This window comes from Hoplias malabaricus, chromosome X2, assembly GCF_029633855.1.
Source record: "Hoplias malabaricus isolate fHopMal1 chromosome X2, fHopMal1.hap1, whole genome shotgun sequence".
Classification (NCBI taxonomy): Eukaryota; Metazoa; Chordata; class Actinopteri; order Characiformes; family Erythrinidae; genus Hoplias; species Hoplias malabaricus.
Window position 1 is genome coordinate 50,467,506 of NC_089819.1, and position 24,448 is coordinate 50,491,953.

At 39.9% G+C, this 24,448-nt stretch overlaps 2 protein-coding genes and 1 long non-coding RNA gene across 4 annotated transcripts; 1 reads left to right on the forward strand and 2 right to left on the reverse strand.

The window, feature by feature from the left end:
• Positions 1-1,097: 1,097 nt before the first annotated feature.
• LOC136676515 (lactadherin-like) lies at positions 1,098-11,717 on the reverse strand. Its single transcript, XM_066653603.1, has 10 exons — positions 11,548-11,717; positions 10,603-10,728; positions 9,752-9,883; positions 6,175-6,288; positions 5,776-5,957; positions 5,216-5,371; positions 4,962-5,106; positions 3,845-4,047; positions 3,329-3,484; positions 1,098-2,592 (listed from the first exon to the last, which is right to left on the reverse strand). The coding sequence occupies exons 1-10, from the start codon at positions 11,624-11,626 to the stop codon at positions 2,449-2,451; spliced, it is 1,437 nt and encodes a 478-aa protein (XP_066509700.1). The 5' UTR covers positions 11,627-11,717; the 3' UTR covers positions 1,098-2,448.
• A 940-nt stretch (positions 11,718-12,657) lies between these two features.
• Positions 12,658-24,299, forward strand: LOC136676258 (carnitine O-palmitoyltransferase 1, liver isoform-like). Of its 2 annotated transcripts, XM_066653116.1 has the most exons (20): positions 12,658-12,828; positions 14,054-14,228; positions 15,174-15,316; positions 15,457-15,628; positions 15,896-16,000; positions 16,397-16,534; positions 16,616-16,693; positions 16,790-16,897; positions 17,241-17,328; positions 18,534-18,729; positions 19,228-19,416; positions 19,518-19,623; positions 19,828-19,941; positions 20,082-20,246; positions 20,357-20,488; positions 22,173-22,325; positions 22,605-22,718; positions 23,021-23,113; positions 23,226-23,316; positions 23,975-24,299. In XM_066653116.1, exons 2-19 carry the CDS (start codon positions 14,088-14,090, stop codon positions 23,310-23,312), a joined length of 2,322 nt encoding a protein of 773 aa, XP_066509213.1. In that variant the 5' UTR covers positions 12,658-12,828; positions 14,054-14,087; the 3' UTR covers positions 23,313-23,316; positions 23,975-24,299. The 2 variants fall into 2 exon arrangements, with proteins under 2 accessions (XP_066509213.1, XP_066509214.1); XM_066653117.1 differs by lacking the exon at positions 17,241-17,328 and adding an exon at positions 17,780-17,864 and having other exon boundaries at positions 12,660-12,828; positions 23,226-24,299.
• LOC136676259 (uncharacterized) lies at positions 15,607-17,865 on the reverse strand. The gene is made up of 3 exons (XR_010796273.1): positions 17,741-17,865; positions 15,867-15,977; positions 15,607-15,709 (listed from the first exon to the last, which is right to left on the reverse strand). It is a non-coding gene; the product is annotated as an uncharacterized lncRNA (long non-coding RNA).
• Positions 24,300-24,448: the final 149 nt, after the last annotated feature.

Below are 24,448 nucleotides of genomic sequence, written 5' to 3' on the forward strand. Positions count from 1 at the left end.
ATCCAGAACTGACCACTCAACATCAGCACCTGACTTCAGTAATGTTTATGAGGATACATGCAATCAAATCCTCTCAGAAATGTTCCAGAACATTGTTAATTCTTCCCAAAAAAGCAGGAGCTGTTACTTTTAATCACTATGAGCAAGTATCTGCAAATATTGTCTGCAAGGTGTCATTCTTTATCATAAATCTATTTTTAGAATGCACCATGTCCGTTTTATGTTAAAATAACCTTCAGAAACCAATTTAAAAGATGTTGGGTGAGGGGTTATTTTCTTTGGGTGGGGGTTTCTTCATATGTGAGATCATTATGTGGTCCATTCATCACTGTAGTCTAAACCATAACAGATGAGCTCATCAGCAAACAGCCTCAGAGAAAAAGACTCAGCCACGTCTCTGTTCACTGCACTTATCCACGAACATTAATCCATGAATGTTTTGGTATTTAGGTGCTCTGGACTATCAATATAATAAGCACATTTGGAGTTTTTAAATCTTACCTGCCCCCTTTATCAATATAGTCCAAAGTCTGTGGTCCAAGTCTGAAGGCAGATGTAGAATAGCGTCCTCCACCAAGTGTCCCCTAGTGCATACTGAAGCACCTGGGCAGATAGAGATCTCAACCGAGTGGAAAAAAATGGGCTGTTTTCATCAGCCGTCTGTTTTGAAGACCCTGTTGATCCCACCCCTCTCCAACCTCTGTCCTCAGACACACAGGGCCACTACGTATGTGTGTGTGTGTGTGTGTGTGCGCGTGTGTGTGTGTGTGTGCACGCCTGCGCGTGTGTGGGGCAGATGAAAGCCCCAGCTTCAGGCAAGGAATGCTGCACTGGTGTGAATAGCAGGGAACTGCTGGAGGAGGCTGTAATTTGGGTAATAAAATGTAAACTGCAGACTGGTCTCTGGATGTGAATCTATAACGCATTTCATAGAAGACACTGAAAAATATAATTATTTTCATTGATTTCATTTAAAAATACATCAGACAGAAAGACAATGTGGTATTTGGTGCGGAGTTATATATTGTTCACATGGAAAATGTAAATCTATAGAATAATTAACTAACAGAAAGAGAAGCAAGAAGAGGAAAGGCATTCAATCATTTATTAATGATGATTCTGTTAAACAGAAACACAATGTATTTTACAAAAAGGTAAAAAAAAATCCACAAACATTCTACATTTCTGACTGAATTTGGTTGCTGAGACTGTCAAAATAAATAAAAAGAACAGAATGAAAAAAGAGAGAGAACGCGAACTGCAGTTTCAGTGTAACACTGGGACATTTTTGTGGTCTACCAGCTTGTAGCTGCTAAAATAATCTTTAATGTCTCCCTTTCTTTATCGTACTCTTTTCATAGGATTTAAATATTGATTTCTGTCAATTTATTGCACAAACCCTGACAATTTATAGGCTGATCACAAAATAACATGCTTCAAAAATGTCAAAACATGTTTTCCGCTTGGCTTCCTCTCTTCGAAATCTGAAGGTAAAAATAATCAGGCTGTGAGTCACTGGACACGATGCTGATTACTGGGGGTCAGATTAGTATGTGCCTAGAGGCAGCATAAATGCAAAGCTTTGCTGCCTGAAACTCTGTATCTGGAGTAGAACACTACACTCTTAAACATAAAGGTGTCAGAAAAGGTTCCTTGTATGAAGCCACAGAAAAACTAATTTTTGTTCCCCAATAAACTTTTAAACGGAGGGATATTTTCCAAAGTTAAAAGGACATTCTCATAAAATAAGACTTGAAATCTTACACAGAGATATTTCTTTTATATTAAATGAAACCTTTAAAAAAGTTTATTAAAAGTTCATCACTTGTCTGTAGGGAAATGTAAGCAGTTCTTTTATAGCACTGTGGTACTATTTATTCTTAAGTGTGTGTCAGTCCCTTGAGGACTGTCATTAACTTTATCCTAAGTCCTTCAGACTTGCACATCTCACTTTCAAATATCTCACTTTTAAAAACTATCCAATGTGGTCCTAATATGATTTTAAGACTGCAGTAGAGGGAAACCGTTCTTAGAAAAGTGTAAACATTGGGCGACCGAAACAACATCTGCAAATAAGCGTTGTATTATAGCTGTCACATGTGTCTTTCATTAGACAACATTTGAACTACTTCAGTTGTGGTGTAACTTAACAATGTCAACAACATAAAATACAAAATGTATAGAAAGTGCAAGCATAAATATTATAAGCGAATTAACAGCAGGAGCAGGAGCGCAGAAGGAAAGATACAATGACGTTCCAAGGCCTAATGCCATCCAGACTAGGCAAAGTCAGTAGAGTTTACTCTATAAGCTAAACCCAATCATTAACACAAAGACTGTGCTAGCACCTGGGGTACGCAGATCAGCAGCAGCCTGAGAAGCACGTTGGGGTTCAAACAGAGGAGCCAGACAGAGAGGTCAGACAGCCTCTGGTGTTCCTCAGCGTTACTAAGCATCACAGCCCAGGAGCTCCATCCTCAAGGTGATCCGTTCATGCCACTCCCAGGGCAGGAAGCGCACATACCGGGCAAAGAAGGGTGGCTCAAATAAGTTCTTTTTGTGAGTGTTGTTGTCAATGTTGCCTTGGAAAATCTGAGGCAGATAAATAAAGAAATGGCATTTGTCATATGATGAGCTTTTGGAGGGCGCAGTGATGGTATCACACACAACTTTTAGGTTAAACAACGCTGGTTCCATGAATACATTCCAACCCTGGGCACAATTTCGAATCTGTGAGCAGTCTATGCCCACAACAACAATCCATAAGGTGGAATTTTCAACTTAAGCTTTTATTCAGGGAACCCACAAGCTAAAGGCTCTTCAGACAGGAAACTGACCATGAGTTCAACAGAACACAATAACCATCTCACGACTGTCGCTGTGTGTCCAAGCCAGAGCTAAATGGGTAAATGGGAAGATTGATATACCACACAAAGAACCACTGGCATGGATGGGGCTGCTATAGTTATCGTGGCATTTTGAAAACAGAGCCAAATTCAAATCAGGAACATAACCGTAGCTAGCACTGAAGTCTTAAAGAGAAGATTGTAACCACTTATCCAGTTCAGTAGGTCTGGAGGCTACCCGGAATCACTGGGTGCAAGCCAGGAACACACCCTGGAGGAGACACACACTCACATATACACACTTTTGAGTCACCAATCCACCTACCAACACCAACGTGTTTTTGGACTCTGAGAGAAAACAGGAGAACCCAGAAGAAACCCACATGGACACTAAGAGAATACTCCAAACTCCTCTTAGACACCGTGCCACCCCACTTCATGTATATTCAGGGTTATTTCAAATAAAAGGAACATTCACTGACCTTGTCTGTTTTGTTGTTGTCATCTTTAACAACTGTCCATGACTGGCCGTCATTACTGTAGGCAATTTGAAAGGCAGACACAAACTGCACAGTGCCAAAGTCTTTAGCTCCTTGAGTGATGATCCCTGTGATTCTTTTAGGCTTCTCCAAGTCCAGCTAGAGACCACAGGACAAATATATATCAAACATCTGGTTGGACCTAATCATATATCACAGGAATTTAAAGCAAGATTCCAACAGTAATACTTCCAGGAAGTGGTTATAAAAGTAAATATTAATAAGGCAACGCAAAATACATTATCAGTCTCATGCAAGCTTACTAAGATAAATAATTAAGAGAGCACAAACTATTAAAAGTGAGTGCAATAAATTGTTTTCCAAGCTGTGTTTGAAACTAATATCCACATTGGAATTCAGTAAACCAGTGCATTATTTGTTTGTCTTATGTTTAGGCAAAACCAGCACTAATATTCCTCTACAGAAATGTTTTAAGGAACAAAAAAAGATTTCTGTCACCTGAAGCCACTCAGAGCGGTTGTTGGTGGCTGCAGACCAGGCATTGGTCTTGCCTTGCTTGTCCAGGCGAGCATAATGGGGCAGCCATGTGAATGCATCTATGCCCCAGGTGCGGAAAGCACTGGAAGCTGATAGCTGGCCATCTGAGATAAGACGAGACTTCATACCCTGAGGCTCAACACAACCAACTGCACCGGAGTGCACTGTAAACAAACAGTTAAATGAAAAGGAAATGAGATAGTTTGAAACACTCAGGGAATAACAGACCTAAAGCTAATAAGATGAACCAATGAGACAACATTAGTCTGCATGAGCGTAAGAAATACTACCTTAATAAATAGGGGGGAAAATAGGCAGTATGTTCTAATAATAACAACAATAATAATAATAATTAATTACACTTGTATAGCAACTTTCACATACCCAAGATGCCTTTCATGTGAAAGGGGACAAAAAGAGTAAAGCCTTAATTACATATGTAGTTACAAGATATATTACATTAATATAATTTATATATTTGAAATTCAGCAGTCACACAGCTCCAGGGGCCTGGAGGTTGTGGGTTCGATTCCCGTTCCGGGTGACTGTCTGTGAGGAGTGTGGTGTGTTCTCTCTGTGTCAGCGTGGGTTTCCTCTGGGTGACTGTCTGTGAGGAGTGTGGTGTGTTCTCCCTGTGTCTGCATGGGTTTCCTCTGGGTGACTGTCTGTGAGGAGTGTGGTGTGTTCTCCCTGTGTCCACGTGGGTTTCCTCTGGATGACTGTCTGTGAGGAGTGTGGTGTGTTCTCCCTGTGTCTGCATGGGTTTCCTCTGGGTGACTGTCTGTGAGGAGTGTGGTGTGTTCTCCCTGTGTCCACGTGGGTTTCCTCTGGATGACTGTCTGTGAGGAGTGTGGTGTGTACTTCCAGTGTCCGCGTGGGTTTCCTCCGGGTGCTCGGGTTTCCTACCACAGTCCAAAAACACACGTTGGTAGGTGGATTGACGACTCAAAAGTGTCCGTAGGTGTGAGTGTCTGAGTGAATGTGTATGTGTTTTTTTTTTACACTCTGGGTTTGTGGAAGGCGCTATATAAATTGAGAGAAAATAAAAAGATTCTATTTCATATTTAAAGCACATTACCATTGAGCTCACAGCCAATGAGCTCGAGACGCAGAGTGCAGGCTTTGCGACACACCACAGGGATGATGCGGATGAACTGAGCCACAATCGGGGGGTCAAACAGGTTTGTCTTGGTGCTGTCATTATCAGTGTTCCCAACAAACACCTACAGTGACCAGCACATAGAAGAAAATAGACTGTGGACTAGGAGAAAATGGGGGAAAAAAACCTAATCATCTTTCCATGTAATCATTCATAAAAATTAAGGTGGTCACCTTGTCTTTCCTCTGACCGTCACTTCGGTGCACTGTGTAGGATTTGCCATCGAAGCTGGATGCCACCTTAAAGGCTTTGATAAACTCAGCCATCCCCATGCGACTGGCTCCCTGAGTGATGATGCCAGTGAGACGCATCTTCTTCTGCAGGTCGATCTAAAATGTAGACACGGTATTACAACATAAACATAAATCCTCATTCCGGTGTTTCAGTTCGGTATTCTATAATTGTTGTAAAACCTGTTAAGGTACAGCAAATACACTGAACAGACATTTTCATGATATTAAAATATCTTGCACTCCAGCAGTAAACAATCTATAACTGACAAAAAATACCAGCCAAAAAGTGATGCCAAACTACTGAATTTAATAAAACGTTATAGAAGTACGATAATACCATGATGACCTGGCATCTATTTTGCTACATGTTATGACCAGGCAGTACACGTCATTACTATACAGTGGTTGTTCTTGTTATTGTTTAGTGCTCTAGTTTTGCCAATAACCATGATATACTCAGAAAAGTACTCTCTATTAATACTCAGATACTTCTGACTAACCTCGATCCAGGGGTTTTTGTCATGGGGGGCTGAGCTCCAAGCATTGACCATGCCCTGGTTGTTGAGGCGTGCAAGTTCAGGACCCCAGCGCTGAAGCCCCAGAATGCCAAAGTCTACAGAAGAGGAAGAAATCTGGGATTCCACTATCCCCCCTGCCTCCATTCCTAACAAAGAGATACAGCCTGCCACAGACAGGTATAGATCAGTCTCAGTAATACACCGTGACAAATCACAAATCTTTTTTTGGTGTTTTTGTTTTTTAATGAACTATATATCATGTCATATCACTGTTTGGGTGCTTCAGAATAACGGCAATAACATGAATAAAAATACTACAAACCGATTAAAATTCATACAGATTATTAAAGGAATGTATTATTTTTAAAAACATATACTTACTTAGATGGCATTGCTTGCCTACATAAGGTGATGGACACTGGCAGGTGTAATCTCCATTCAGATCTCGACATTTGCCCCCATTCTTACAAGGCTGATTAGCACAGTCATTCACATCTATGAAGATTACACAAGACTCATTAAATTTCAAATAAATTCAGGTTTTCGACAGTTTATTTAGGGCTTAATCCAACAGGCATTATCAAGCAGTGTTAATGAAATACATACTTAACAACTCACAATACAGCACATTCATTCATTCATTCATTCATTATCTGTAACCGCTTATCCAATTCAGGGTTGCGGTGGGTCCAGAGCCTACCTGGAATCATTGGGCGCAAGGCAGGAATGCACCCTGGAGGGGGCGCCAGTCCATCACAGGGCAACGCAGACACACACACACATTCACTCACACACTCACACCTACAGACACTTTTTTGAGTCGCCAATCCACCTACCAACGTGTGTTTTTTGGACTGTGGGAGGAAACTGGAGCACCCGGAGGAAACCCACGCAGACACGAGGAGAACACACCAACTCCTCACAGACAGTCACCCGGAGCGGGAATCGAACCCACAACCTCCAGGTCCCTGGAGCTGTGTGACTGCGACACCTACCTGCTGCGCCACCGTGCCGCCCCAATACAGCACATCATTTATTTAATTATGAATGTTTGTTTTTATTTTAATTTGTCAGCATATATTCCTAAGAAGATACAATCTGTAAATCATCAGCTGCAAAAATCATCAGCTGCAAATCAGTGATATTGGCTGTGATCTCTAGTTCTCAGTTATCAATAGTGGATTATTGACTTTGCTGCTAGGAGGATTTAATAAAGGTATCAATGTGTGCGCTGAGTGAGTTAGACAGAAAGCAACACAATGCAGAGACTGTGTGCTTTTGCAGGTGCACTCATGTCCTTTAAAGGAGCTTTTGGGCTGTTTGTACAGTGGACACACTGTGTAAGTTTGGTGGAGTGGTTCGAAACCCCCCCAAAACAATCACAGTAGGCTGTAAAAGCAGCATGGCTGGGGGAAAGTAAAGTGTATCAGTGGCTCTCAATGGACATGGGGCTTTCAAACATTGTCTCGTTACTCTCAGCAGATGTTGTGGCACCTAATGACTGTTTTCAAACAGAAGGCACTGTAGGAATGTGGTGACGCACAAAAGAAAAGCCTGGGAATGCACAGGGCAGACAGAATCTCACTCAAGGGTCATGACCTAAGATAAAACCCTGGACAGACTCTGAAGATATCCAACACATGCAGAGGACAGGATGAGCAGGGTATTAAGATATCTCTGGAGAAGTTAACATTAGGTCTAGTGTGGCATTTACTGGTCAACATGTAGGTGACTAAATGTAAATTATATTGTGAAAGGTACTAATTTGTATTAAGCCAAAGTAATTTTAATACACAGATATAATTTGTTGACCTGTAGAGTTAAATTCACATTAGTTTGACTCATAAAAATGTTTTTTCAGTGATGATCAACTCAACACTGTATTTTTGTGACAGGAAAACCTTTTGCTAACTTTTGCTAAATTCAAATATAAACAATAGACATCCAAAGACTGTCGCTAAATTATTATACTACAATTAGAAAATGTCATATCACCACTTAATATCACTACTATATAGAAAGCTGAGTCAGAATGAAGGTTTATAACTCATAATGTCTGAATTATGAACTTCCCTTTAAACGTTCTTTTGTTATGCAGTACACCTTATTCACCACTTGGGGCAGACCATTGGTCTGCTAATATGCTAGCTAACGGAAAAAAACAGGATGGTACAAAAATAAGTCACTAAATGCTCTTTCACATTGGTTAGAATGTATCATGATTTCTGAACCTGCTCTTCTATTTTACTGATCCAGTTGTACTCAGCCTCCAACATGAGTATTTTCTAGTGCTTCACAGAAAGTTGTAAGAAGTCATAGTGAACCTTTTCCATCCAGGTTTACCACTACTCTATCATTGCTGACATTATGAAAATGTGGCTTGCCCTTTAGACATTATCAACCCTAGTTTCTATCATGACAAATTAGTTATAATACAAAACTCAAAACATATATAAATACAATTACAGCATACATCATTTTGGCAGATTGTGTTTGACACAAACATGGAACAGAAACACAAACAGAAGCCCAAACAAGACACAGCAAGACCATAATCTAAAAGCCAGACACTTTCGGATCAGCGCAGAGGGCAGTTATGGAGCACTGTTCTTTAAACTGCTAAGAGGATTGATGGAAACACAAAACAACTTGGCATCAAGCCTTCATCCTAGCCTCTCACATTCACTCAATCTGGGTCAGAGGTACTGCTAAACACTGCTAACGTGAATAACAATGCAAACAAACAAAGCAGTAAACTTATTCCTGTGCCACTTGGGTACAGAGTTAAACATGGAGTCTCATTATGAAACAAAAATAATCTGAGAGCTCCGTCTGGTGTTCAGAAGAAAGAACACTTCATCCTAGCAGACAGGCCGTTAGGTTTTGTGGTTTTAGTTCAGTGTGACAACACTGTTTTTACACTTGGGCCCAGCAATTTTTAGCAAAAAAAAAAATTCAGAACTGCTTCTGAACAAAGCTTTACTTAAAGCAACTGAAGCTGCTGATTATGTCTGATCGAGAAACATTTAGGACAGCCAGGAACACCCAGACTGGGATCTACTAGACTACTTTAGTATAAACCCTCTTAAAGGTTGATTAGAGCTTGGCTAATTGCACCGAACGTGCCTCTGTGGTTGTTCCTTGCTGAGACTGAGCCATCACAAGACACATTAGGATGTGCTCCAAAACCTATCTTGTCTATAAATATATCTGACATGGCATATGCAGATCGCTCAGTGGTTTTACATCTCAGCAATTGAATAATACAGTGTGTAATTCCCTTTTAAAATGGCTGCACACCTTTTAAATCCTATCCACACTGGAAATTATTATAAACAGGCAGCAACAAGCCAGGACTGGGTAATCATAACAAAGCCTATTTAAAACTCCCGGTAGTTATAGTCTTCCCTAACCACAAGTGTACCCTCTACATCCTGGGTGTGGCTGTATGTGTATGATTAAGGCTATGACTCCACATGGGCAGCTGAATATCTCAATCTGACACTACACAAGTAAAGAGCTGAAAAAGCAAAAATAAAAGATTCATGGTTTGAGTGACTGGCTTTATTCCTTCTCCTCCACGGTAGTGGAAATGCCCCACTTGTAAATCTCATGGAAAATACTGTGTCATGAGAGAAATGCTGATTTTAGCAGTGTGCCCTAAATACTGAGTTCTGAGCCCCTTCTGAGACATGACACCATTCTTTAACACAGACGGCATAAGAGATAACACAAGTGTCACTTCAAATGATTAAGGACATGAATTAGCAATAAGCTTCAGGATATTTTAAAAGGAAACTAGACCTTTCTATTTTCGTTCTGTTTCATCTACATTTCACTTTTCTTTAGTGCTGCCCTCACAGGGCAAATGTTTTAAAAATTCTGGTCCCAACTGGAAAGACAAGAACACATAGAAACACAGGTGTAATGTTATAATCACAAGTAGTGCAGTACTCACTGATATGGCAGTGGGTGCCCTCAAAGCCAGGAGCACACTTACAGACGTAGCCATTAAAAACATCTCCTCGTCTGGAGCTTGAGATCACCTCACATTCGCCATCGTTTTTACAAGGGTTGGGGCTACATGGACCTGACAGAGCAATTCATACAGGCAAGCGTTTAAAACCAGGGTCTTCTCCACTGTCTAGAATGTTATTCATATTGTATACTGTAATAATTAATAATGTAAACTTATTTAAAAGTATGTAATAACTCAAATGCATTATATAAACACAAATAACAAATTCATTTTACAATGAGGTGTCTGGGTGTCTGATGATAATAAGGTCCTAAGGTTTCTTTTGGTGTCATTTTAAAAGAAGCATAAAAGAAACATTCATTCATTCATTCATTCATTATCTGTAACCCTTATCCAGTTCAGGGTCACGGTGGGTCCAGAGCCTACCTGGAATCATTGGGCGCAAGGCAGGAATACACCCTGGAGGGGGCACCAGTCCTTCACAGGGCAACACACACTCACACATTCACTCACACACTCACACCTACGGACATTTTTGAGTCGCCAATCCACCTACCAACGTGTGTTTGGGGACTGTGAGAGGAAATGTCAGCCTCACAAATCTAACTTATTCATTCAGCTAATTCAGCTATCTTAACAAGTTCTGTTTTAACCCAGGGTTGGATACTCATTGGCTGGATTCCAAAAGTCTCCATACTCTATAAAGAGTGCATTGCTTGAAATAATAACTTCAAATGTTAGATTCAATGTCCAAGAGATCCACTGAATCCATCAGATATAATTTAACGATGAACTCTTCACTAATCACATGAACATCACAAGACTGTTACCATTTTCTGTGGCATTGCAGGTGTTTCCTGCAAAACCTTCTGCACAGATGCAGATGAAGGGTTCCTCTCCCACACCAGTCACACATGTGCCTCCGTTATGGCACACATTCTCCTTGCAGTACTCTCCTATGAGGCACAGAAAAGGTAAACAAGGATTCCACTAATTCCAGGGTTGATGCAGGTCCAGGCCAGTCATTTGAATCATGTTAGGCTTGGGTTTGACTGGTCCTGCATATTAATTTTGTGAGATAAAGAGAGACAAACAGGAGGGGAATGCTTTTCACACTGCTCAATTGAAGTGGCACACAGGACAGTACAAAGGGGTCTGAGCCGTGAGCCGCATGGTCAATGGGACTGTTGCATTCGAAAACGCTGACAATGAACACAGGCACTAAACAATTGCTGTAAAAATGTACAAACAATGACCAAGAATAGGAGACGCTTTTGCATTATGGTCACTTTTTACTCTCGCAGCATTGTAAGGTAAAACAGGCTCTGAACAATAAACCATTCTAAATTATTTTGATTATATCTCACAACTTGAACTATACAATACAGGGGGAATGCAGTGGAGTTCCCCTTTAAGTGTGTACATATAAAAGCTTAAAGATGAACAAGATGTACAGAACTGGTCTGAAAATTTAGAAAGGATTTGCTGAGGATATTATACTTCTGAGCTAATAACATTAACAGTAACAGTACAGAGAAGGTCACAGGTTCTAGTGTTGCAAGGGCAGAAAGTTATAATTGAATATTAGTGTTAATTGAATTTATAAAAGTACTCAAAGAAACAGAAAGAAATTGAGAGAAACAACATGTTCAATTAATGATTACCAGACATATCTTTTTAAACAGTTATGAAGAAAGAATGTATTACCTGACAGACTGTAAACTAACAGATGGACCATAAAATCAAACTCTTTTATAGCCTATGAAATCACTTACCATTTACACCGGCAACACAGCAGATGATTAAACAGGCGAGGACGAAAGCAGAGGAGCGATGGACACTTCTGAACCTCATTCTGCTTCACTGTTACTGACAGTTTCTTTCCACTCAAACGTCTTAATGTTCAGTTGTCCAGGATTTCTGTCGTCAGAGCGGCTCCTTCTGCTCAGGCTCTTTTCTACTGTTGAATATGTCCCATGAAACAAGTTCGAATCCAGAACTTTCAGAGTCGACTCCAATTCTGAACCTGATATCAAGAATCGATTCGATAATCCAAGACTATTCTGTGGAAATAATATATAATATAAAGAAATGGATCTGGGTAAAAACAATACAACTTTTATATTAATTACGTATGTCACTATCAACACTGATGATAAATAATAATTTATTGATATTAGATCCTTGCAAGGCAGATTGAATGGTGTTTCCGCCCTTATTATTACGCCCTTTAGTGCCCCTCTGATACTCAACGCACATTATATTTTGAAAAAGACTAATATTCCTCACAAGAACCTTTTTGAAACGGGTTTCCACTTCTGTGACGAATCGAATCCAAATCTTTCTAGTCGGCTCTTGACTCTCAAATATCTGAAATCACAGAATCGATTCTTTTTGTGACCGACTCCTGCCGTGTGTTCAGCTACTTGTGGATGATGTGAGTTTATGAGGCCGCCTTCTGGCAGTAAAGCTTCCAGGAGGACTAATACAGATTAGTCTGTACAGTTATAGAATCAGCCTCGGTGGATTCCATAAGCATTAGATATTGGATTATGGTGTGATGCTGAACATTTTAGGCATTAAGGTGATGGACCAGTTGAAAATGTTCAGGAATCTTATAAAATGCCCCGTGAACCAGTCACAGTCAACTGGGAGGAGGATTGTCAACTTGGCTGTGAGGCTCGTCCTGTCACATACGGGTATGAGGAGTGACAGTTTGTCCACAGACATGAGTGCGACCCTGCGCAGTAGGCTCCGGACCCATCACGACCCTGAACAGTAAAGTAGTTCCAGAAAACGAATTGAATGGACGGCGGCTGTACACATGGCTGTTGGTAAACAGCTCTACTCCGCGCATGTAGATGGCGCTGTTTCTCTCTGTGACGAACCCGCCTCTTTATTATGTGGCAAAACCGCTATTAGCTTCGGTGAACTTGGAGACGTTAGCCAGGAGCACGAAAAACTGGCGGCTTTAAAACAGTTAACACTTATTTTATATTTTACAGGTCAAAATTAATATAACCCTGGTGCAGTTGTCTGCTGCGAAGAAAGTGAAGGTGAGTGACAGGTCAAAATGCATAAAGAAACATTGACACGTAGCTAATGGCATCAGGAATGTGAACATTAACGTTAGCCAGAGGCGTTATATTTGTTTATAAGTTTATTAATATCACGACACTGAATCTGGCAGTTTATTCATTGTAGCTTTTATCACCTGCACAACTGTAGGTCTAATAGAACATTCACATTTATGTAAAGCAAATTTCAGCCTTGTATAGTAGTTTCCGTTAACTGTCGTCCGACCAAAATATTAAAAATGGAGCTGCTTCAATTACTAACGTTAATGACATTGCATTATTTCCTTCCAGCTGCAGGGCTTACTGCTTTTCTCTCATTCGTTCTGATGCTCCTGACGATAGCATCTTACGACATGTATACACTGATCAGCCATAACAATATAATGACCTTCTTTTCCATAAATTTATAAACTTACAACTGTAGTGTATCTATGGCTCTGCACTGTTATTTAGTCTCTAAATGGTGGATCATTCTCTTCACTAAGACACTGCTTAATGACAATGACGTGGTGTTGATGAGTTGTCAGTGTTTGTTTTACACCGATACCCGTGGATCAGACACAGCAGTGCAGCTGGAGATGTAAACACTCACTGTCCACTTATTTAAATACATCTTCCTACCACATTAATGCAAAATCAGAGAGAGTAACACACCAGAGTAACACAGGGGGGTTTAAAAACAGCACTACTGCTGTGTCTGATCTACTTATACCAAGGCAACACACTATAACACACCACCACTTCAGTGTCACTGCATTGCTGAAAAAACATCCACCAGCCAAATCATACTTGCTCTGCTGGGTTCCTGACCATTGAAAATAGGGTGAAAGTGGGCTAACAAAGTATGCAGAGTGACAGATGGCCATTGTAGTTTCGCAGAGTATGCCTATATGGTAAAATAGACAATGAGTGTAGAAACAGAGGTAAATATATTCTTCTAGCTGATCTTCTGAAAATTCTATTCTTTATAACCAAAGGACACAAACCTCAACATGTCGTTTGACTTTAAATAAAAAAAATATAAAGCAGTGTTAAATCTTAAAGAGTAAATATTTGAAGTTTTTTTTTTGGACTATTTTTAATTGCTTTTGTCCGGAAATGCAGGCCCTTATTTGCTGAACCTACACTGGCCTTACACTCATGAACTTTAGCATATTTATTTTGTTCTGAACCCTGCTGACTTTCTCTCTGTTTTCTTACTCAGCATTGTCGTTTGGTGACACTTTGCCCCAGTTAGTATGGCAGAAGCTCACCAGGCTGTCGCCTTCCAGTTTACCGTCTCTCCTGATGGTATTGACCTGCAGCTTAGCCATGAAGCCCTGCGTCAGGTCTATTTGTCGGGTGTCCACTCATGGAAGAAGAAATTCGTCCGCTTTAAGGTACAATCCCTGGAGACATGTACACCAGAATGGGGAGCTTAGGATGTGCCAGTAATTTCTCTTGGTGTATGAAATTTATATCCTCCTTATATCATCCATATAAATTCACAAATATGCATTTCCCAAATAAATGTATTATACAGCGTAATATAAGCATGCATGTCCTGTACATATACATATATTTTTATAGGAATTAAAAATATTTAATACCAGTGCACCAATAGGGGAAGTGTGATACCAATTTCCTGTGTATATTCATAGGTTGCATTTGATTTCACAGTACAGAGTAGCAGCCATATTGGGGACCTACTCATTGCTCAAACACATAACTCAAATACAGTTTTGATATTTAAATAGTTTTATTGTTTCTGTTAACACTTGTAGTCCTCATTTAGACATTAAAATGAAAGAAATATAAGTATGGATCCCTGACCCATTTATCTGCATCACATTTGTAAACAGAGCTCTGTTTCTCTGTGTCAATCAGTAGAGGAGCTTGGGTTCTGTCCCAATGTAGTGCCATACTCCCTACATAGTGCACACAACAAATTGTGTGTAACTGCTTATCCAGTTCAGGGTCGCGGTGGGTCTGGGGCTGACCCACTGGGCGCAAGAAGGAAACACACCCTGGCGTGGGCACACTAAAGATCTGCAACCCATGCTCACTGCAGACTGCAACATTTATAGCATTATGGAGAAATTTAAATGGAGTTTCTATAAAATACAGTAAACCTATTAAAATGTTAAACATGTAGCACAATAGACCAGTGCCTAGACATTCATCTCAGCCCTTCTGAAGTATGCAATATTGGTTTTAAATTCATGTCTAAATCTGTCTAAAGAGGATTTTTAAAGACAATTGTCTGTTGATTTGATATGATGCTGGTATCATCAGTCATCCCTAAAATGTAACACTGATGTTCTCTAATGTAAATATGTCCACAGAATGGTATTATGACTGGAGTATACCCAGGCAGTGCTCCTGGGTTGATGCTGGTATTAGCAGGGTACATGGGACGGGCAAAATATGCTCAGCTGGACCCTTCCTTGGGCCTTTTCCTTAAAGTTGGAAAATATATGCCAGTGAGGTAACCTTCATAACAGATTGTGGCTTTTATAATCCAAACATTACCATAATTTTAATAAACCTTAATATTTTTAATTGTATTTTTTCATTGTGTATAATTTGGATATGGATGATATATTTCTTTTGCTCTTGTTTTTTCAGTAAGTACATGTCTCTGGACACTCAAAGGAGAGTAGGTGGTGTCTTGGTTGGTATGGGGCTCTGGGTTGTCATCATATTTACCATGAGGAATGTCCTGAGGGGCTTGCTGTCCTGGCATGGCTGGATGAGTGAGCGCCACAGACGTGTGTCATGGAAAACACGCGTTTGGTTGGTGCGTATTTCAGTTGGTGTGATTTAGCTGTATCATTAAAGGCCTATTCACACTGAGTCACATGTCTTTTGTCTCGCCTCTCTGAAATCGCAGGAAGAGGAAGATGAAATTGTAGTGAATACAATTTACAATTTTACTTTAAACACAGCAACTACATGAAGACGTGCTTTTGTAAAATTTGGACTCTGTGAATAGGCTTTAAATCATGCTGCATAATATTTCTCTTGGGTTTCTATACCTCAGTTTTTGACCAGATAATATTTTTAGGTACTTGTGAAGGTTTTCTCTGGGATGCAAACACCAACACTGTATAGCTTCCAGACATCACTTCCGACCTTGCCTCTACCATCTGTGAAGGACACAATGAGAAGAGTAAGAGAGAGAATTTTTGAATGCTTCATTAAAAAAATATAGTTGTCATTCAAGTTTTATTCTCAATGTTTTATTGAATTTTCCTAGTGTAAAAAATGTATTTAAGCCTGATGAGTTTGATTTATCTCTATGAGGTCAATATTGCTTTATATTTGTGCTTTCAGAGTTAACATGGTATTTGTCTGAAGTAAGAGGTACAGCGTGTGATGTGTGATAACTTACTAAAATGCACGCTGTTGGGAACTGTAAACAAAAATCTGGAGAGAAACTAACTTTAGCCTGCATAAAGGAGTCGCCCAGATGTGTGCACAGTTTATTGTGTATATGTTCTGTTGTAATGTTGGAGTTGTTCTAGAACTCCATTTGGCCGTTGAATAATCTCCACTGTACTCACAGTATCTGGAGTCCGTGCGCCCTCTCCTGGATGATAAAGAGTACAAAAGAATGGAAGAACTTGCTTTAGACTTCCAGAAAAATCTTGGCCCCAAACTCCAGTGGTATCTGAAGCTGAAATCCCTATGGGCCACTAATTATGTAAGTTTGATGACTTTTGCATGTTGAGCCATTTCCTTTAGTGTGTTTGTCACATTTATTGGAACTAGTTGCTCCTTTCAGGTCAGTGACTGGTGGGAGGAGTATATCTACCTTAGAGGCAGAAGCCCAATTATGGTCAATAGCAACTATTATGCAATGGTAGGATTTAAGCCACATGCCACACTTTTTTTTCTGAAGTATATAAAGCCTGTCCTCTCTTAACATCCTCTTTTTTTAACCCCTCTCTTCCTCTAGGACTTCCTCAATATTTTCCCCACACATCTTCAGTCAGCAAGAGCTGGTAATGCCATCCACGCCATCATGCTGTATAGGAGGAAACTGGACCGAGCTCAGATTAAACCGGTCAGAATGTTATTACTGGTTAATAAAGAAAGAAACATATACTACAACCAAATATTAACAGTAGCTGTAATGCAGAACACACTAATCAAATAATGTTCTTAAGCCATTTGCTTAGAACAGTCGTTTCTCATTAATTGATGGCTGTGTAACACAACGATTGATTCTTTGTACTAAATGTATTAATGTATTATTTTTATCAGCTACGTATTTACATTAATATTGTTTTCTAGTTATTGTTTTTTTTTTTTTTGCTTTAGTATTTAAGGCTCTTGGATAATTTATACTGAACTTCTCTGCTGATTTTTGTTTCATGCCTCCTGATATTGTATTTGCGGTGGTGCAGCTCTATGCTCTAGCTAAGAGAGTACCGTTCTGTTCTGCCCAATGGGAACGGCTGTTCAATACCAGCCGTATCCCAGGCCAGGAGAGGGGTAAGACAAGTCAATAAAAAGCCCCTATTATAGCCCTCAGTGACCTCTCACATAAGTCCTGTGCTACCAGACTATCTGATTAGTCGCATATTAATTTAGATTAATCTTTCACTATAAAGAAACCAAAGACACACATTTGTTAACTGTTAAAAACTGGTAATACAGGGCTTCTCTCTAACTCCAGTTCTCTTCATCGCATTGTATTTACTTTTCCTGATCGTTTGCGTGTGCGTATTTAAATTTTTTGTTTGCATTGCTACATGGACCCTCCTCTTCCCATTTTGTTCCACTAAGTTAAGCTCAACTCCTCTCTCCTCTCAATTCCCCAGCAATTATTATTGACCTCATTTTATCTTCCAGAGTGTTCCCCTAAGACCGTCTTAGCAACACGGCCCATTAAAGCCTCACCTACCTTCACGTTTTATTTGACCTCTTCCTTTCTGCTTTTCAGCTTTTGCTTCAAAACACTATCCCAATGTGCTCGTCTCAATACGAGCGCATGTTCAACACCAGTCGCATCCCAGGCATAGAATCAGGTACTGAACCCAGACACCTCACTCAACAGACCGCACGCTAATTCCCAGCAGTCTAGCTTGTCTCACAGCTACCTGGCATAGACCTAATGGTTTGGCTTCTACTCTTTTTGGTTAATGATTATTCCTTGCCCTCTTAGGATAGTCTATTTAGCAGGCATTGTAACTTTCTGAACTGCTTTTTTTGGTTGATTGTTAAAGCAATAGAGAATATAGGCTTAGGATAATGCAGAGAACATGGAGTGAAGACAATATGCTGTATTTTGAGCATTGTGTTACTGAGAGGAGCTCAAGCTATATATCACTGTTCAACGGTCTCAAATTCATGGCTTTTGCTCAAGGTCAGACATTTGTTTCACGTCAGAGTGTTTTTAAATTTTATACGTACTGTGAAAGAAGGAATAAAGTAGAAAAATGACTTTTGCAATGTACGTGAAACAAAGGTCTTGACCTAATTTCATCCTCATTAACTCCCTCTTGTGGCATGTTGTGGAGTTGCACTCTTTAAAATGATTTTGATGCTGGGTTCCTCATTCTTGGCTTTGTCCTGTATTATTTGCTGTTTTTGTCTGTGATACATTTTCTGTTGCTTCTTTCATAGTAGGAATAGTGGTGAAGATTGCCCTGTAATTTTAGTTCACCTTCATCACTCTCTCCTCTTTCTGAGTGTAGACACACTGCAGCACGTGTCGAACAGCAGGCATATTGTGGTGTACCATAAGGGGCGCTATTTTAAGGTGGGGATGTTTTATGATGGCCGACTGCTCTTGCCCCGGGAGATTGAGCAGCAGATGGAAAGGATCCTAGCAGACACCTCGGAGCCCCAGCCAGGAGAGGAGAAACTTGCTGCCCTCACTGCAGGAAACAGGTGCTCCTCACATTCCTTACAGCAGGCTTATACACAGGGGCTTTATACAGCGCCGTTCGAAAAGTGTGCAATAACTTGTCATATTGTGTATGAAGTAACAAATGGGTAATATTCCTAAATAAACATCAACAATTATTTTAGCATTCTGAGGGTTAGTTGAAGTATTTTGGAAACGGACACTTGAATCCTTATAATAAATAAGGAAGCTGTGTTTCTCAGCAATGTAGTCCTTACTTAGTCCTTACAAATTATTCGGATCACACAATTCAGATATTGGAATTATTTGAATTCATTTCTGGGGCCAAGAAATGCATTTTCTTCAGAACTGTAACTACATTTTGAATGGTTCTCTACATACATGTACAGAACATAACAGACAAATAAACATAGCCTAATCTGGTTAAAAGATATTGAAAGAATTGGATTAGTTTTCTATAAAAATGACTGCAGACTCACTTGTTTAGAAGCTTCATTACTTTATCCTTCTGTGTCTATCAGAGTGCCCTGGGCGTGTGCCCGTGATGCCTATCTCAGACAGGGTAAGAATAGGCAGTCGCTAGATGCTGTGGAGAAAGCTGCTTTTTTCGTCTCCTTGGATGACACTGAACAGCGCCATGACCCAGACAAACAAGTGGAGTCTCTTCGAAGCTACGCCAAGTCTCTGCTGCACGGCAAGTGCTACGACAGGTAACGCAAGTGTGAAAATCATAAGAACGTTCTGGCTGTCTTGTTTTGTAGCTTTATTGGCGGCAGATCTGTCGGCTTAATTTAGAATTGTACATTTTCAGATGGTTTGATAAATCTTTCAACATGATCATATACAAAAATGGAACCATGGGCCTGAATGCAGAACACAGCTGGGCTGATGCACCAATCATTGGCCACCTCTGGGAGGTAAAGATATGCAGGAGGACACACTACAGAGAAGCTACATTGATACTTGAAATTCTGGAGTCTTTATAAACGTAGATAAGACATTTTGAAATCAAACATACCCTTAATGGAAAACCAAATGCAATCAGTATAGTTTAGCTATATATGACTATGACGATTCTTCATCTTTTAGACTAACTCTAAATGCTTGTGTTGTATCAAAAGCATGTGCTGTCCATGGACACTAAGCTGAGCTACACAGCTGATGGCCACTGCAAAGGACAGCCTCACCGCAACCTCCCTGGACCTCAAAGGCTACAGTGGAATATCCCATCTGAGGTCAGTCTCTGGAAACAGGCTAAAAGCCACAGCCCCACATGTTTCTCCTGACTGCCCTTTATTGTAAACACAGTAGACCAAAACCTGACTCTTTGGCTGGGACTGACATGCTCTCTTGTCTCTGTGCATATTTTTGTTAGTGCCAGAGCATGATCGCCAACTCCCTGGCCGTGGCCCAGGCTTTGGCTGATGATGTGGACTCCCACATCATCCCCTTCCAGGATTTCGGGAAAGGCCTGATCAAGAAGTGCAAAACCAGCCCGGACGCCTTCATACAGATCGCCCTGCAGCTTGCCCACTTCAAGGTGGGCTTTCAGCGTTATTACACTCTTGCTGTATCAGTATTCTCAATGAAGCTTCTGTGTATAATACATAAATCATAATTCATGCAGAAATGTTTATTTGCATTTTACAGGACAAAGGAATGTTCTGCTTGACGTATGAGGCATCCATGACTCGTCTTTTCAGAGAGGGCCGGACAGAGACTGTGCGCTCCTGCACCAGTGAGACCTGTGCTTTTGTTAAGGCCATGGTCAACAATGAGCCGGTACGTGTCGTTTGGGCCGTTGGAATCATTTTGGTTTGATCTCTGTATAAATACATCGACAGAGAGGTATATTAAGCAAAGTTATTTTTGGTGTAGGCCCTTTTTATGTTTTAGTACTAGTTTAAATATTCTGGCATGAAAGAACCTTGTTGTTCCCAGTGTTTATAAAGTGGTAAATTTTTAGGAGAAGGACAAGACGTTCTTAAATTTGAATGGAATTTAATAGAACAAGATTTTATTTCCAAGTCATTTTGGAGCATTTTTAATGTACACCATGACATTTTGAACGTGTGTGTGTGTAGGACAAATGTGGATATATCAGGTTTTTTCTGGATTGAACTGAAAAGATAAACAAGCCTTTTATTCCATTCTCACTGTTCTTGTGAGCATGTGGTAGCACAAAGAAACCCTGCAATTTTTTGCCAAGCACATGGTGACATTCACACTTCGTGCACTTTTTGGCAAGCACACACTCTACTAACACTCACAACACCTTTCACCCTTTCACGACACATGATCTGTTCCTGTGCTTTGGAAGGTTGTTAAGCTGTGTGATTTATTTATAAAAACCCCTTTATAACAAACTCGCACTGCTCTGACAGCAAGAGTAGGTCCTTGCTTTTTTTTTTTTTTTTTTTAGTATTTTTTCCTCTTTGTGCTCCCACTACTTAATTTTCTCTGAAACTCTTCTAACATTCACACGGACATATGCATTTTGCAATACACTGATTCCCAAACTTTTTAGACTGAAGCTTATAACACCATGATTGATCACTTAAGTCTGTCCATCACTAAGCAGTATGACAAAACCTATAAACAGCAGAGCAAACGGTGTGTGTCCAGTCATGCATTACTGTATAGACCCTGTGTCATTAGCTTGAAATTAATGAAACATGCTCAAGTCCATAGCACTACCACAAAGCTTTTTTTCTTCGTGTATACTCCTGTTGTACACCTGAGTGAATTGGAAAACTCTGCCAGTGTGAGTGGAATTTGCTGTCTTGTATTGGGTTGGTTACCATGCTAACCATTTGAAAAGGCTAACATTTTGGAACACTCTGGCTTCAGCTTTTCAGCCAGAGCATACATCAAGAGTGCACGCGGAGTGCCTCAAGCTCAGTGCACTGAGTGTCTGAACCTGCATTCTGACAACGCTCTGGATTTACAGATGAACAGACTGTTCTTTGGCACTCTGAGAGCAAATTTACAAACACATAAAGACTTTTTTGGCAAAACGTCAGCCACAAGGACTTTAATCATTACATATCATCCAATGTAGGGAGTGAGTTATTGTACAAGATAAAGTGTATTATATTGTAACAGCTGCCCACCTCTGTGGCGTCCAGATGGGAATCATGGATTTATGGGATTCAGAAATTGTTCCTGATGCTGTGAATAGGTTTGCGATGGAAGCTAGGAATCAGTCATAATACAAAGCAGTAGAAAGAGAAAGGAGTAACAGCAGAACGCCATCTTTGATTAAAACAATAGTAAAATATATCTACGTTTAGGTATTGGAAAGAGATTATTCTGGGCCCAATTGTCCCCTTTTAAAACTTTGTTTAGACAGTGAGTGATAACTGATTTTCTTTTGCAATGACTTATCAAACATTTACCTGTCAAGGTGGCATTCTTGTATAATCCACAAATCACTGACCCCTCTCTCTTGATTCTTATTCCTCAGAGAGAAAAGAAACTGATGCTGCTGAAGCAGGCAGCTGAGAAACACCAGCAGTTATACCGTTTAGCTATGACGGGGAAAGGAATCGACCGCCACCTCTTCTGCCTCTATGTGGTTTCGAAGTACTTGGGACAGGATTCCCCCTTCCTTCAAGAGGTAGGCTGATACTGGAGATGACCAAATATGAGTTTTACGAAATAAGGATGTGTCAGTTTAAGAATCCTGACAAGGCAAATACATCAATATTTATCAAATATAGAAAGTGGGACTGTATTTGCCAGCGTTAGCAGTAAAACATTGAAAAGATTGTTTCATCTAGGTTTGTAAATGCAGTAGAATGTCTACCAATGAAAGGCTGTATCCCAGCGACAAGAACATTTAGGACATTGGTGATATAACGTAGTAAAGCAGGAGACGTGTAACATGTTTGTACAGGTTCTGTCAGAGCCGTGGAGGCTGTCCACCAGTCAGACTCCACTGCAGCAGATGGAGCTTTTTGACCTGGTGAAGCACCCTGAGCTCGTCTCCAGTGGTGGAGGCTTTGGGCCGGTGAGTTCAAGATACCAGACAAATTTATGTTCAACTGGGGCTGGTTTTGACCTCAAAAATTGCACACTGAGACCGTTTTTAATTTCCCAATGTAGAAGTAGAATGCATTTAAATTGGCTGCCATTGGGTTTTATGTCAATGTGGGGAAAATGCTTAAGCTTAGGTTATATATTTTACTGTGTTTAATTCAACCACAGCTTAGAAAACCTGTTTTTTATTTATTTGAACAGCCAAAGCCATAAGAAATTTCTGTATTTCTGTTGTCAGCAGTGTATTAGATTTTTTATTTATTTTTTGAACAGGTGGCTGATGATGGGTATGGTGTGGCCTACATTATTGTGGGCGAGAACCTCATTAACTTTCACATCTCCTGCAAGCACTCCAGTCCAGAAACTGTGAGTATACACACATCTATACATATTCATACTATCAGAAGGGAAATATTTGACTGGTGAAAAATCTCTTTTATGTTTATCCTTTTTCCTCTCTCTCTCTCTCTTTCCTCAGGACTCTCATCGCTTTGGCAACCACATCAGACAGGCAATGCTCGACATGTTGGGCTTGTTTCAGCTGGACCTGAAGACTCTGAAGTGAAAAGGCAACTGCTCTCATCTACTTTCATTTCATTTTGATTTCTGTTGTTGTTAAGATTTAGACTGAAATATAAGTATTTCTAGTTGAAGGATTTGAAATATTTAATGATGGAAGCATGAATTCTCTCTGAGAACTTGTTAAACATGCTGTTGCCTTAAGGAGAGTCTGCATTGACCAGCTGAAACGGAAAGGAAAGCACAGAGCTTGTGTAAAGGAACCGAATCAGCCAGAGTGCTTAAACATGATTCTCCGTACTTAGTTGTAGATGTATTTAACTTAGAATGATACTGAGTATATATTTAAAACAACACCGAACACTCATCTGATATTCTAGCTTACATTTCAGGTTGAAATTACCTTCTGACCATGCCTGAGTGAAAAAGTAAGCTAATGTATTCATTTTACCCAGCCTTTACACAGCTACAGTCTTAATGTGGTTGATGCCATCTTTGTGGTGAAGCTTGTTTGAAGTGTTACCCAGCACTGGTGTGATTCCAGCTGAAACCTTGCTAGCCTTACTGGCTTACGGATCTACTGCTCTAGTGTACACATCATGCGCTGTAACTCCAGTGGTGGATGATGTAGTGTACAGTGCTTTGAATGACTAAGCATTATTATTTTCGTTTTTGATTGAAACAGACATGATGAATTTTTTTTTTCAGCTTTGCCGTAAGGAATGACAGCAGTGTTGCTTCGAAGAATTATTAATAAGAAGAATTAATAGTTTGTTTGTTTGTTTGTTTTTGTCTCTGACCTGTTAACTACAGGCTCCAAATGTTGGTGTACATTTTATTTTATGACATTTTTCTTAGAAAATAATTTTAACTTTGAAAAGGTTTAATCCAGTCAGACTATTTATTTTCTATTCCCATCATGCAGTTCGTTCGTTTGTATGTTGTGCCTGTTGCCAGTTCAAAGATTATGATTATGTATTACAACGGTGAATGATCGTAATGCTCAAATACCTAAATTAAACCGAAACATTTTCCCTGATTATTGTGCAAAACTGAATTATTTACAACTTTTTCAAGATATAAAAAATACAATCTAATTTATGTACATACGATGCATAAAACAAAAGCATTGTGTTTGCATTACCCATCTTCAAGGAAGTGGATCTTGAGGAAGATCTTATG

What these genes read in the sequence shown, in the direction of transcription:
- LOC136676515 (XM_066653603.1), bottom strand. Translation starts at nt 11,626, where the DNA reads ATGAGGTTCAGAAGTGTCCATCGCTCCTCTGCTTTCGTCCTCGCCTGT. An exon ending in GGGCACCCACTGCCATATCA is followed by an intron (nt 6,289 to 9,751) that starts GTGAGTACTGCA and finishes TAATCTTCATAG; the next exon opens with ATGTGAATGACTGTGCTAAT. An exon ending in AGGCAAGCAATGCCATCTAA is followed by an intron (nt 5,958 to 6,174) that starts GTAAGTATATGT and finishes TGTCTGTGGCAG; the next exon opens with GCTGTATCTCTTTGTTAGGA.
- LOC136676258 (XM_066653116.1), top strand. Translation starts at nt 14,088, where the DNA reads ATGGCAGAAGCTCACCAGGCTGTCGCCTTCCAGTTTACCGTCTCTCCT. An exon ending in TGAAGGACACAATGAGAAGA is followed by an intron (nt 16,001 to 16,396) that starts GTAAGAGAGAGA and finishes CTGTACTCACAG; the next exon opens with TATCTGGAGTCCGTGCGCCC. An exon ending in CCCTATGGGCCACTAATTAT is followed by an intron (nt 16,535 to 16,615) that starts GTAAGTTTGATG and finishes TGCTCCTTTCAG; the next exon opens with GTCAGTGACTGGTGGGAGGA.